This window comes from Nestor notabilis, unplaced genomic scaffold (genome assembly GCF_000696875.1).
Source record: "Nestor notabilis isolate BGI_N333 unplaced genomic scaffold, ASM69687v1 scaffold10701, whole genome shotgun sequence".
Classification (NCBI taxonomy): domain Eukaryota; kingdom Metazoa; phylum Chordata; class Aves; order Psittaciformes; family Psittacidae; genus Nestor; species Nestor notabilis.
The window spans coordinates 63,020-77,689 of NW_009915149.1; the positions used below are offsets into that span (position 1 = coordinate 63,020).

At 48.5% G+C, this 14,670-nt stretch overlaps 1 protein-coding gene across 1 annotated transcript in view; it reads left to right on the plus strand.

The window, feature by feature from the left end:
- The window catches only part of RAPGEF1 (Rap guanine nucleotide exchange factor (GEF) 1), an 80,279-nt gene that overhangs the window by 61,705 nt on the left and 3,904 nt on the right, over window positions 1-14,670 (plus strand). The window contains exons 11-15 of the mRNA XM_010023987.1: window positions 6,472-6,560; window positions 7,919-8,030; window positions 9,660-9,735; window positions 12,917-13,001; window positions 14,297-14,389. Coding sequence (XP_010022289.1) covers window positions 6,472-6,560; window positions 7,919-8,030; window positions 9,660-9,735; window positions 12,917-13,001; window positions 14,297-14,389 — 455 coding nt within the window. The remainder of the gene's footprint in view (window positions 1-6,471; window positions 6,561-7,918; window positions 8,031-9,659; window positions 9,736-12,916; window positions 13,002-14,296; window positions 14,390-14,670) is intronic.

The window sequence follows — 14,670 nt, forward strand, 5'->3', positions numbered from 1 at the left end:
AGGAATGGGTGCCATATGGACATCATCTCCACCGCAGGGTGTTTTTTTCCCCTTTAAAAGTATGCTTCATTCTTGGCTCTTGTCCCAGCACGGCTGCATAGCTGGAATTCCAGAGCTGCTTGCAGGCTCCAAAGGAAGGCGGGGGCTCCCTGGCTCACTTTCCACAAGATGCAACTTTTCAACAGGAGTGGAAGTTGAGAGTAGCCTGGCTAATTAATGCCAGCACACCAAAGGCTTCTCTGCGCTGTTCCCTTTGTTAACAGCACGCTGAGAGCATGTCTGCGTCCTTAAATGATTGTTCACGGATCACATAATGAAGATTAATGCGTTTTCCTGGGCACCTGGGCCTTAAAGCAGCGTTTTCAACACATCTCATGCCAAAATACTGTTTAGAAAGGTGTATTGATGAGACCAAGGAGAAATCAATGTACAGTGATTGTCAGTAGTAGCGTATCCACAGTCAAACTTTAAAGATTTATGCAATGTTATGTTATATTTAGGTCTAAATTGCCTTTAAATTGGGATTAATGTCTCTGAAACTGTGCAAGGCAGAAGCTGTGTGACTTTTTCGTGTCCCAGCAGCAGTAACTCCTGTCCCTGAGCAGCTAGCTCAACCTGCAGGCAGTGTACCAGGCAGCAGCTCAGCTGCTGAGCCTCCTGGCCAGCGTTTGGCCTGAACTAACCCTGCCAGCACCATCACATAGCGTGACAGCTTTGCAGCGTGCTGCCTGGCCCAGAGTGACTTGACTGAGGACAGTGATTTCCTTTCTCTCCTGTCCTGCGTGAGCTCCACCACTGCTTTCCAAAGGCCTGGCTGCTTCTCTTGGTTTCAACAGGTCAGAGGGAAAAACTCCAGGGACTTCTCGGTGGAAGATGTCCATCAAGTACAAAGTGAGGGACAGCATGTGCCGCCTGTCTCATGTGGGAGCAGGAAGCCCAGCACCAGGGGAGCTGGCACATGGGTTCTGTTTGAACAAACTATTTGCTTAGCTGGATCAGAGGATCTTCTTATCAGGACAGCACTTTGTTGAGTGCCTGCTTGAGCCATTGCAGTGGTGGCTGGTGGGATACATACTCTCCATCCGCTTTGCTCCTGTTCTTTTTTGGGGTGTCTAGCCTGGGGCTTGGGGCAACAGTTGGCATATTAGCACCACTGAGATCATGAAATACCAGGGAGACGGGGCAGGCACAATGGATCTGCTGAGCCAAGGTGATGTCATGGGCCTGGTGTCTTATGGGGGATTTAGTGTTTTGTACCCTGCAAGTGAAAATGAATAAATGTAGAGCATTTATCCGGGCAGAAAGTAAATACAGAGATTAGACTTGTCATTGTTACTGGGGCAGCACCAAAAGCTGACGGTGGCCCTGAAGCCAGGGCTGCTCATCCGGAAAGAAACAGGCAGGAAGAGAGAGGAGCCTGTCCTAGAGCCAGTCTCCTTTTAGCCACAGGCATGTGGTAGGGATTTGCATTTTAATTATTTTCCAGTAGTCTTTTAAGCTCTCTTTCCAGAGCATCTCCCTCTGCTCCTCTGTATTATGGCCTGCAATTTGTTTGGGGCCCCCAGAATACACCCAGAGCACTGCCGGACTCCACGCACAGCAGAGGGCAACCACTGAGGATTAAGGTGGTGGAAGGTAAAGTCTAGCGATTGACCTTTATGTTTTCTTTCCTTTGTAGTGGAGAAGGTTTTTTTTGCCCAGGTTTCTGGCCCGAGGCTGTTCTCAGTTCAGATTTTTAAGCTCATGTCTTTCCTAGGTAGAGACAAAAATACCACTGCTGGACTGGATGCTGCTGCCAGGGCTCAGGTGACAGACTAAGCTTTGCTTCTCATCACCCGCTTAAGGCTCCTGAGACAACGTAGCCTGAATTCTCCGGTTCCTGCCTTTGTTGTCCCTTCTTTTCACATCACAACGGTGTCACTTTTCAGCCTGGTTTGAGCACGTTGTGTCTGTGCTTCTGGAGAGCTCTATAATGCACCATCCTCCTGCCGCAGATCACGCGAAGGAGCAACTGACACAGCTCCATTTCAGCGTGGGTTTTGTTTGGATGATGTGATTCTTCCTTTGGTCCACTTGGCTGCAACACGGGTCTCAGTAGTGGCTGAGCTCCGCCGGTTTTAAAGTGAACTCCTCCCCAGCAGGTTTAGCATTATTGTCTTTTTTTGGTTTTTGCTGGGTGTCAGCTTTGCTTTGGACTTAACCCTGATGGTAAACCTTAGTAGCACCAGATGTTAAAAAGACAGAGGGTTGCTCTTGTTTTTCTTGGCACAATATATTCCCACTGCACCCTGTTTAATATTATCTGAGCAGTAATCTGATGATTAGGAGAGATAGTGAAATAAAGCTTTACGCAGATGATCTCTTTTCATTTCTTCAGCTGACTTTTTTGAGGCACTGCATTAAAGGCTCAGTTTGATAAGGAATTTATCGCTCCTGAGGGCAATTACCGTTTTTGCTCCCTGTGTTTTTCAAATGGGAAGGAACAGCAACGTAAGCTCCTTTATCCTTCAGTGTAACTTTAAAGACAGTATCCAGCCACTCCTCCCTGGGAGCTGTGTATTCTGGAACAGACTTGACACAGTAGCTGTTAAATTACAGGGCTGGAGCAAACGGCATCTTTAAATTTGGATCCTGTGGAAAATCCCAGAAAAGCAGTAAGCACTCGGAGTTCTTTATCTAGATATTTCCAGCATGCTTACAGCCATGGTTTCTGCGTGCTTTCGCATCCTGTCATCCACTCAAGTGATTTTCAGGGTCACTGTCAGTAGCAGGACTGAGATACCCAGACTTTAAACCCTGCCTAGCGAAGGCTGGATACCTGCAGGTAAACACCCTGGTGCCCACGTTCCCTCTTTGAGATGAGCAGCCGAGCTGCTGTTTGTGCAGGAACAAGTCTCTGGGAAGAACTGGCTGATGTGTCCCAGGTAGCAATTCCTGCTTTAGTGTGTGGGTAATAAAACAGAGCTGCCTCTGTTGGGGTTGGCAGTGCCTGTGCTACAAATGCCTTGTGCTGTCACTGCTACGCTGCTGCCAATCTAACTACTTTTTCTTTTGTCTGTCTCTTTCCTTTCCCCATCTTCCTTGTTTTTGTGTTGTACGTCTCTGCATCCCCATAGTACAAATCTGTGTTTAGGTCCTACTCCCAGGACTTTGTGCCTCACAACCAAGTCTCCATACCTCCTTTCCTCTCTTCTACCTCCTCCTCCTGCTCCACCCCACCTTTTCCGCCCGTCCATCCATCTCAGAGCTCTGACCTAGCGGTGCCCGCCGCAGCCAGCCAGTCTCCCAGCACTGTGGATGTGCCAAACTCCTCTTCTCAGGAGAGCAGCTTTAACGGGAATGCTCCTGTCTGCCTTCCTTCTGAAACCTCTTTCACTGATTCTCTCCAGACGCCTTCGGTGAGACTATCCATAGAGATAACGCACCTTAACGCAAGGCTGCGTTTATTTGTTTGTTAAAAGAAAATGTCTCTTGTATTAATACATGCTAAATGTGATCTAGTCCCGTTTCCAAATGTGTGTGTGAATTGCAGAGAGGTAATTTCATATAAAAAACGGTGGCTAGAGCAAATGAACAGCCTCATCAGGTTTGGGAAAATGTTAGCACGCATGTAGGAAACACGAAATGTCAAATGCTGGTGAAGGGGAGAGGAGAAGTTGCTGTAGCTTCCTGCAATTGTAATACAAAGCTGAGGAAGGCAAAGGAGTGTTTTGTGGTGTTGGTTGTTTCTAAACACGAGCTCCTAAAGGTGCTTCACGTCCTGCTGTTTCTGCTGCGGTGGGATTTGGTGATTGCTGCTCCCTCCTAAGTCACTGGTGAGCCCCAGGAGCAGCGGGTGCAGTCCAGCTCTGTCCCTCCTGGCAATAAACCTGTTGCTCTCTCCAGGCTCCTGCTCTTCCCAGTTCCCAGCAGCCCTGTCTGTGTGCTTGGTGGCAGTGCACATTGGTGCAGAGCATCACATGTTGGTGAACTTAGACTAACGCTGTTCCCACACTGATACAGCACTACTGGTTTGAGGTCCCAGATCAGTCTTGCAGATCAGTGAGCAGGTTTGTCCATTACAGCTACTCTTTTAAACACCTGGTTCTCTTTTGTTTGCTGCAAAGCCTAGAGTTGATTCCTGTCAGCACAGTGCATGGTAGTGCTGCCTCTTCACAAAGGTTGGAGGAGGAACACTGATTGCAGAGTAAATGATCAGGTTTCCCACTTTGGACCTGACCTTGAGGCTGATCTTCTTGTGTTGGGTCCTTGTTACAGCCCAGAAGCCCTCAAGTTTGGTTTAGCCTGGCGTGATGGCTCTAGTCCGTGCTTCTGTCATAGTCTGAGAGGTATAGTTGATACCCTCAGGGCTGCAGGGCTGATCTGCAGTTAGCAGCAGGACCACAGAGCGGGTAGGACAGGCACTTGTGTGTCAAGCTCTGGATGCTCAGCTTCTGTAATCTTGAAATCTGCACGTGCATATTACACCTTCGCAGTCTCGCATGGAGTCCACGGCAGCTCTTGCAAAGCAGTGCCTGCTGCTGTCCTGCTGCAGCCTTCAGGATAGTCCTTTAAAACCCCTGGTAAAGTACAGCCCTGGTGGCTGGTGTTGGCCACTGAGCCAAGGGAAGGGCTCCCAGTTAGGTGACAGCAGCCGCCGCGAGCACCTCTCCTCCCAGCCCGTGGGCATGTTCTCTCACTAACATTGTGCTGGCGGGGAGCACCATCACGTATGTCCTTTCATCCTGTCTCCCTTAGAGTGAAAACGCCAGTGAGGAGGCTGGTGAGGGTGAATACGTCAATCTGTATTCCTCTGGCCAGAGCAACGGGGAACTCCCTCGCTCTGAAGGAGTAAGTAACCTGGAGAGGACACCGGGAAGGGGCTGCCTGGTGCATGCTGAGTTCACGTTGGGGCTGACGCGCTTGGCACCGGCCTCTTCTGCGCACCGTGGAGCTCCTGTGTCCATCCTGCTGCCCTGGCTCCCTTGCTGGTGGTCCCTCTGCTTGCCCACTCCTGGCTTGGGTGGCCTCCTGCTCCCAGTGGAGAGCAGGCGATGCTTTTGGGGTCACAGTGAGCCTTGGCCAGAGATAGGGATGGCTTCTCCTGCCGCGCTGTTTGGTTTGCACTTCGCTGTCTGTTTGGAGCTGCTTGCGTGAGGTTCCCTTCCAGAAAGCTGCACCCTGACCAGCACCACCCTGGGGCCGTGTCTGTTCTTGTAACTGCTTTGGCTTCCCTATTTTAATACAGAAAGCCTTGAGCTCTGAATTATTTCTTTTTTCCTTCACCGTTTGGATACAAAGTAAGTGATTGATTTAGCATTGTAATCGCACTCTGGTTCTTCCTTTACTCAAGCCTCATATCTTAGCTATTTCCTAGAGGAGACACAGGGCGTTTTCCACTGCAGGGAGATTCCGTCTTCCTGTTGGGTCATAGGAAACAGCAGCAGTGGTCTGTGGCGATCCTTTTGCCTGCCCTCGTCTTGGAAGGCACATCTCCTACAGGATGTCTCCAAGACCTTTATCCATGCTGATGTTAAATATGCCAAGAGATAGTGCTCCCATCATTTCCCTTCAGGAGACACATCCAGGCAGGCCCATCCTTTTGGGCAGCTGCAGGCTGGTTCTCAACTTTGAAGCAAAGAGCTTTACAGATGTAGTCTGGAAAAACTCTGCGGACACCAAGAACCCAAAGCTCACCAGTGTGTTCTCCAGGCTGAATGGATAGCATGCAGGGGGTTTTAATCCAGTCTGTTCAATAGGTTGAATTTCCAAGTTTCAGTCTGCATGATATTAAATAATTCTGAGCTCCAACACTGTTAGATTAATATTCCCATTTGTCGTTCATGGCTATTTGTCTCCTTATTAAATGGCTAATTTAAAATGCTGTATCTCTGCTTTGAGGTCTCTACCTGCTGTTCCATGCTGCAGGTTCAGATGGTTCTGCTTTTTTGCATTAGCCTCATTTCCACAGCCATGAATTGTGAAGTGGAAACGTTGCATCACTGTGTAAGCTCTTCTGCTGGGAGAGAAGGGAGGTAGCATTGGCAGTGTGCATCCGCTCCCTAAGGCCAGTTGGTGTTCTGGGGGCTGAGATCAAGAGGGGAACTGAAACTGGAGAGCTTAGAGCTGGCTGTAACCATTCTGATTAAAGTAGAAGGCAAGTATTTCAACAGTAAGGACTGGAGGAGAAAATAAGTTGTGAGAGGGTTAAAATCCAAGACAACAGCTGACTTGTGTTGTAACTTTCAGCATCATTTCACAATGTTAAAAGCAAACAGTACTAATTACACTAGTCTCCAGAGATGCTCCCAAATTTCCTGTCTGATTAACTTCTGTGTTTTCCTGGCATTTGGCATTAACTTGCATCAATCTTTAACTGCTCTGTAGGAATTTACAGTAAAGGGCCATTTAGAGGCAGGCAGACTGTAAATGCAAGGCTGGCTGGGGTGTAGGACCTCCCTGTAATAACGGAAACCTCCTTTCTCTTTGTAGGAATCTCCCTCTGTCAAAGACAGCCACTCCAAAGACTCCACTTTGAACAGCAGCGCGATGGGGAAGGAAGGCAAAGATGGTGCTGAAAGGTGAGCCCGACTCCCCTGCTACTCCTGCTCCCCAGCCTCAAACGGTACAGAGTCTCCAACGTCCCATGAGCCCTGCCCTTTACCAAACCATCCTTGGGGCTGCCTGTTCTGCCCTCAACCTCCTCAGTTTTCGTTAAACCTGAGGCACACATGATGCTTTGTACAACTGGTGAGCGATGGGATCGTGCTGAAGAAGGAAGGTCCCAGCAAGGCATTGTTACTTAACTCGGGGAGCTCGTGGGGGTTAATACAGCCTGTGTTAGCCCTCCTAAGCCCCCCTAATTGGCAGTGCTGTCATTGACACTGGCTGCTCTGTTCTGCTTCCAGGGAAACGTGCAAAAAAAAGTCTGTCTCACTGCTGGGAAATAGTCTTCCAGAGGGGAATTTCCTCCTAACCCTGCTAGTTACAGGCTGGCTGGGGCCTCGAAGCAGGAGGCTTTATTTCCCTCCTAATGCTCTTAGCTATCATTTGTCTATGTAAATGAAGAGGTGCAGGCTGTAACAGATGGGCTTCAGGAGGAGTGGAGTGCTTCCCTGCTGCTTGAGATTGCTCTTCAATTGCATTTCTAAAGCAAAAATAGAGGATGGCATTGTTTTGTGTGTGACAGTCAACTTCCCTCCCCCATTTTCCTGCAGTTGGTTTGGGGGTTTTAATCCCTGCAGTGAAGGAGACAATACAAGAGTGCTCTGCAGAGCTCACTATCTGCTTCGAAGTACGGGCTGGTGCACAGGATTTTGGCCTGTGCCTGAGGAAAGCTATAAAGAACATGCATACTTTTGTGGGTTTTAGGAATACCAGCACAGCGAGCATGTGTCCAGGCACAAGAGAACCAGCCTTTGGGAGTAGGAATACTAGCATTGTGGATGTACCCAAAAGAGTGGTCAGAGCTTTCTGCTTTAGCTTTCTGCTTTATCCTCCTGCAAAAAGAGAGCCTGTCATCCCCCCTTGTAGCAGCACAGTGGGTCATGAGCTGACCAAGATACATATGTACAGGGTATTCTCAGTCTCTGTACCTTTGAGGAAGAGCTTAGATTTGTGTGCACTAAAAATCTGGTGGATTAAGGAGACATGGAAGTGTATACTTAGCAGGGCATAGTAAAATCCTGTTTGCCAGAAGTGCACAGGCAGACAAGTGTTCAGGTCCTAAAGGTTCATCTTCCTCTTTTTCAAGAGATGCACAAAGCAGCAGAATTCGAGCTAGGAATTTGGGCTTGTTTGCAGAAGGTTTACCTCCAGACTGTCCGTGTACTTACTGTCATTTAATGAAGGATTGTACACCGAGAGCTCGAGTGGACCCAATATCTCTTCCCCTGGATGGGCAATGAAACTGATGGATATTTCCCCTTTTTTTTTACAGGCAGCAGCAGTCACCAGATGCTTTGGAATCATCACAGTTGGAGGAAGAGGTAGATGAGCTATCCCTTATCGACCACAGTGAAATTATGGCTAGGTTAACGTTGAAGCAAGAGGTAGGTGCATTCAGGGTTTGATTTCATACTCTTGGGTTTATGCTGTGTTGAAACCTGTTTCTCTGTAAGCACAAGCAAGGCATCAGCTTTTATTTGATAGGAAAAACTAGGTTACAGCAGAAGTGGTATGAAGCTTTATGTGTGCAGCTGTTGTGAGAGTATGAGATGCTGGTGCAGGCAGGGAGCATCAGCAATGAATGGGGGTTTAACAACATGTGAGATGTCTGTCTAAAAACCAACGCATCTCATGCCCTTTTCCCAGTCTGCTCTTTCCCACCTCTTCAGCCTGTGTGAGCCCGAAATGAAGCACCTGGGAAGCTGAGCACAATAAATCCAGGTGCAGGTTTATGGTGTTGGCCTTTCAGAAGGAAGGCAGGTTTAGCAGATTTCCTGAGCAGGATGTTATATTACTCATGTGGAAGAGCAGCTGAAGTGACTGTTCCTGTATTTGAGAAATGTCTTTGTTTCTAGCCTTGGGTGCACTCCCAGACAGCTTTGCTCACTGTGCTCTTGAACCAAGCTGTCTTTGACGTGCAGCTCGAGGGGAATATGCAGGCTTTTGAAGCTCTCAGAGTGTCAGGGGGCTAGGCTGAAAAACAGAGAGAATGTGCCATTTACTGGCACTTTAGGAGTGTTCTTTGGTCAGCCGAGATGTGCAGGAGAGAGTGAGAAGCTATTACTCATTCTTTAAGTAGTATTTAATGAATCTTGCCAGAGGGTCACCTGCAAAATTCACATCTTAGACATAGCTGCTCTGTGGCTGTCATCCGTGGGGTTTTGTGTTTTGCCTATTAAAATGACAGACATTGGTAAGGGGAGCCAGGCTCGACTCCAGTCTCCCTGCAGAAATATTTCCTTTAAAAGAAAAAACAATTAAAAATTAGTGATTTCTGAACATTTGGGCTAGCAGATCTGTCAGCCCTTCTTTTTTCTCTTCCTTATGGTCTATATGTTTGAAACACTATAGAACTGCCACCACGAGCTGTTTCCTGCAGCGTGGGAGCTGCTGGCTGAGTGATAGATTGGTTTGGCATATTTTTAGTTGTGAATTACAGTAGCTAGAAGAAAGATGCTTTTAGAGAGCAGAAAGGCAGGGGTCAAGCCATTATCAGGGCTGTTTTCTGCTCCTGGTTATTGGATCACTTCAGGTGACCTCCAGCCAAATAGTTCCAGATTAGGGAATTAACTCGCTAGGTTTTGATGTTCCAGGAGCATGCATGTTGAATGCATGACCTCTCACCTCACAGCCTCTGGGGTACGTGTTCCTGCACTTTGGGACAGTTCACACAGTGTTACTGCTCCATTAATGGTCTTCCGGGAGCATTTGGGAGTGTGGGACGTTTCTGTTCAATCTTCTGTGGACAGAAGGTTCAGCTTTCACTGAGCTTCACATCCTGGCCTTGAGAAGTTGGAGAGTTGAGTGAGGATCAGCCCAGATCCTCATATGGGACACCAAGTGCTGTATTCAAATTCCAGGATTAGCCCAGCATTGAAGACCATGTCCCAGCTTGCGCTGCAAGCAGTGCCAGGAACACTGTGTACTCTGCCAGTTGTTTTGCTGAGCTTGAACCCCAGAGATGGTAAACCAGAGCTTGGGCCATGCCTAACGTGTTCCTGTTCTCATTGCAGGGAGATGATGGGCCAGATGTTCGTGGTGGGTCTGGAGACATTTTGTTGGTGCATGCCACAGAGACGGACAGGAAAGGTACAGTGGATGCACAAAAGCAGGGCTGAGGAGCACAGCCTGGCGTGGCCTTTTGCTGCTTGTCTTCTGTGGCCTGTGCAGTCGTGCTGTGGCTGGGCCAGGGTGGAGAGGACTGGGTTTGTGAGCGAGGGGAGGGAGGGATGTGCTTATCTCTGGTGAAATGGAGGTAAGCTGGATAAGCGCCTGTTTGTTCCATTTAGCAGCAGGGGTGGTATTAACTCCTCGTAGCCCTTGCCCTGATCCAGAAGGCAAGGCGCATCAGTGGGGCTGGTGACAGTGTTGTGTTGGTGTCTCTGTACCTGCCGAGGTAGGCTACTGTCTTCTCCAAGTGCAGATGTGACCAGCCTGTTGTGGCATGGATCCTGCTTTCAGAGGTGCTCCTTGCTCTTTGAACTTAAGGGCAATGGTGATGTAGGAGGTGCTGGAGTGACTTGCATCAAAGTAGGAAAGGAGGAAGTTGGTTTGGGTGTAATTCAGTACCCATGAGCACTGGGCAAGCTGTTCAGGTGCTGGCCTGCTGACACCCCTTACTTTCAACATAACATGTCCCGGTCCCACTCTGTACCACTTGCATGTTGGTGGCCACCCAGACCAGTTCAGAGAGGGAACCCACAGTACAAGGAAGGAGATGTGGGGGAAGAAAAGGGAGTTTAGCAACCATTAACTCTAGATTGGTAAAAACCCCACTTTATCTCTCCAAACCCAATCACCACCCACATGAAACAGCTCCTTTTTAAGACGTGTGGCAAAGGCAGCCTTTGCAGTCTTTCCAGAGAGTGATTTTGACCCTGCCAAACACATTTGTGCTGATGGCCTTAACCAGAATTGATCTCCTTATCTCCTGGGATGCAAGGAACCCACTGAACCACTCAGCGCTCATGTTTCAGAGGTTTGATAGCCAAAGGGGAGATATCTTTCATGTGCATTTTTAAAAGGCAGGGGTTTTACTGTAGCGTAAGGTGTTTGCAATTACTTACCAGCACCATTCAGCTAGCAAGAAAATCCTTCCCCTGACAGCAATGTTTCCCTATTTACATCAGGCATTGAATCCAAGCGGAGAGGACCATTCTAGAGAGGAGGAGCAATTGATTGCACCAAGGCTAGATAGGTATCTTTTAAACAATAGTCTAAATGAGATGGTGGGAATACCCCTTATAAAAATGCTGAAACTGGAATTGAGAAGCTCTGGTTTATTCTTGCTTGTTCTCTGGAGCAAGCATCACATTGGAAGAACTTCCCTATTGTTCCTGTTGAAAGACAGCTACTTGCTAAAGGGGTATGTGCTGGACCTCCAGGTCATGAATGAGGAGCTCTGAAGGTGCTACAAGCAGTAAGGTGGAAGCCCTGGAGAACGTCTCAAGACTAGGAACAACTAGAGCAGGATTTTAAGCACACAGCAGCACGGACAGGGAGAGCAGCTGGGTGGAGGGAGCTCAGAATAGTCACAGAGCTTGGCCTCACAGGCTCTGCCAAGCCGCTGAGCTGAATGGAGCATGAAGGAATTCATGCTATGCTAACCCAGTGTTTGGGTGACTGAGAGGGTTAATGAATTAAGCTTACAATGAGAGGAATTCAGGGCTTGTAAATCAATCAGCCAAACGGCACAGAGGGGTATAGTTAAGAGGCTTTCCTTTAAAGATGAATTTCTTGGCAGCTTCAAGTGCCAGAGCAGACCAGCTGTATTACCTCACGTTGCCTTTTGGGCAGATGGGAACCCAGAATAAAAGTAACTCCGCGCCCTGTTGCATGATGCTTCTTGTCCATTTGAATTCTCTAAAAAACCTAAAGGCAGTAGGGGATAAAGAGAGACTTGTGGTCTTTAGTTATAAAATCCATGGTCAGTTAAGTGCTCGCAGCCACACGCACTTGCTGTGAGTGCAGGATTACAGCTGGATGAGGCTGGCGACTCACCCCTGACATGACCACCCAGCCTTGGGCTTTAGAGCTTATGTATGATTGTCTTTAACCAAAAGGCAGCAGCTTTCTGATCTAAGAGCACCAGGAAGTAGCATCTCCATGAGGCTTCTGCCAAGAGAAACACTGCAGGTAGAGAGGCACAACCGTCACACCATGCCCTGCTCTTCCCCACCCTCCGTGCACAGTGGATGGATGTTAGAGCACATGGGTGTGGGGTGATCCCTTTCCTGGCTGAAACAAGCTTTACCTGCACAGCCTAGCCTGGGCAGGCACAGCAGAAGCTTTTTCTCCCCATCTGCACTATCAATGCTCTGCCAGTGGTTGCAGTGCACTGGGGCAACGTGCCATCCCACTGCACATGCTGCCTGCAGGGCTGACGGGTTTTATACTGGGGCTGGTAAGTTTCCACTTTGATCACTGCTGTCTGCAGTGACCAGGCCTTGCCCAGGACTGAATATACTGCAGTCTTGACCCGAAATCTTCTTTCCCCTTTGCAGCTCCTGCTTTTTCAAATTCCACCCTTTGTGCCTATGACAATGGCCAAAGCCTTTGTGATTCAGGGGCCTGGAGCACCCACTGCTGCAGATTAATAAACAAGTTGACTGCATGCACTGTGTCAGCATCTGTGTTGTGGCAGGGCGTGGTCATGATAGCATCAGTTTTTGCAGTGTGATTTAGTTTTCTTTTGGCTGAAAATAATCTCATATTTACACTGTCCTGGGGCAGTGTTGTGGTTTAAACCCAGCCAGTAACTTCCTGGAACACAGCACAGGAAGAGGGTCTGCAGCATCATATTGAACACGTGCATTCCTGGTCAGGAGGAAAGAATGACCCTGTGTTTCTTCAGGGCCTTATTCTGCCTAAGCAGTACAGACAGAGAACAAGCCCCCACGTCTCCCCATTAGATCTTCTCCTTAAAGCATCCCCAAGGTCTAAACCACATTTTCCCTTGAACCATTATTGGAAGTTCCTGTCCCACAAGCAGGTGTTTTTCACTGACCCCTTTGGTGGTCACATAAGTGAAGCACCAAGCCCAGAGTGCTGCAAATGGGAACCAGGCTGATGGGCTCAGGACAGTTTCACTGTGGCTCTTGTGCCGTAGGGTCCATCTGCTGGTAAGAAACAACAGCACAACATTTCTGTAAAGTCCATTTGTGTCAAACTGTGCCCATGTCTTCTTCCTATAAGATTGGATTCAACCCTACAGTAAGTTTCCTTTTCCTGAAAGCAAGGTTGACTGAGGCTTTCTTGTCTTTCTCTGTAGATCTGGTGCTGTACTGTGAAGCTTTTCTGACTACATACAGGACGTTTATTACCCCTGAAGAGCTCATCAAGAAGCTGCAGTACAGATATCCTTTTAAATGAGTGGCAATTCACCCACACCTGGTATCAGAGCTGAGAAGTCGTTGTGGAGGGAGTTGGTGGCAAGTTTTTTGGTCAAAAGCCTGCTGAGAATGTGGTCAGTAATATGTGCCCTGGAGGTGTCCAAAGCAGGACTTCCTTCAGTGGGAGATGCTGCTGGGCAGGTCCAGACAGGGTCAGGTACTGCCCTGAGAGTATCCTGAGGGCCCTGGCAGGGGAGAAGAGCAGTTATGATTGTACATCACCGGGAAATTGGTCATTTGTTTGGGACATCTTTTTTGTAGGATGGGGATCATGGTGCCTTCTGCCTTCCGGAGGGGCCGTGGGGATTGTCTGCTTGGGCAGGTGTAGTTCAATACTAGACATGATTGAGCCATCAAGACCTATTCTCTCTCTTATTACAAGAAATGCAGCACAGAAGATAATGTCCTCTTGGCCTCCCAGTTCTGAACTGAGCTTCTAACAGCTAAAAGACAAGGGCCCCTGTGTGGCTGGGTGAGCATTAGCATTTCTGGCTGAGTACGGAGAGGGCTTCTTGTTGAGCACCCTGCCTGCAGTTCCTTCGCCTCGGCTCTGTTCCCGTGGCTCCCTTCACTGGCAGCTGAGCAGCTCAGTGTCTGGTTCAGGCAGTGCAAGGGCCTCGTGGGCTTTGGTCCTGTCACACGTCAAAGGGAGCCTGACGTCACCTTGTCCTGTGTTGCAGATCATCACTGCCATCTGCAGCAGAGCTGCTGCTCCCCGTGCTCCTGTGGCCAAGGACACAGCAAATCTTACTGCAGAGCAGTTGTCACTGACAATAGTGGCTGGGGGATTCCTGCAGGCCCCTTTCAATACTTGACTTAACTCATAAACTTTTTCTCTTCCCATTTGTCGACCTGGCAGAAGCTTTTTCAGCCTGTGCTGTCTCCCCTGCCACCATTCTCCTTGGGCGGTGAGGAAGGTAGACATGACATCTGAGCCCCTTTGAGACCAGATGTCACAGACCAGTTGGGGAGATCTCAGTAGAGGAGTGCTGCTCATTAAATTACACCTTAGAGAAAACAGTTTCAGGGTACACCTGCTCTTCTAGCATCAATCCTGCACGGTGTAAGTACCTCCTCACACCCCTGCCTACCTGCAACTGGAGGCAGCTTAATACCATGTTAATTATAGCCACATCAGTGTCCTTTATCTTCTGGAAACCAAGACAGAACAGTACTATTGTGGTGTTCCTCAAGGCAGCTGTTAACTGCACTGATGCTGGTCTTACCACATTAAGTTGATTCTTTAATTTGCAACCAACATATGAGAAGTTTTGCCACTTCCCAGACACGTTTAAGAAGCGAGTCAGTAAGAACACCTTCTTCGTGCTGGTGCGAGTGGTGGATGAGCTTTGGTGAGTTGCTTTCTTTGTTTTGGGGTGGGAGATGTGGGGTCAGTAACAATACAGACATCTGGCAGTTATGAAAATGTGGTTTTAAACCTCATCTGTGATGGCAGCTGAAATCCCCTACCCTGACCAGTGAGACGCTTCTAGTGCTGAACCCTCTTGTTGGAAGAGCAGGTTCTCAGTGTGTCCTTAGTGGGTCAGTGTTTTAAAATGACCAGTAAAATCTCTGGGAGAGGAAGAGCTGGGAAGAGGAGGAATTTCAGTCACTTCTGCTTGTAGGAAAGAGT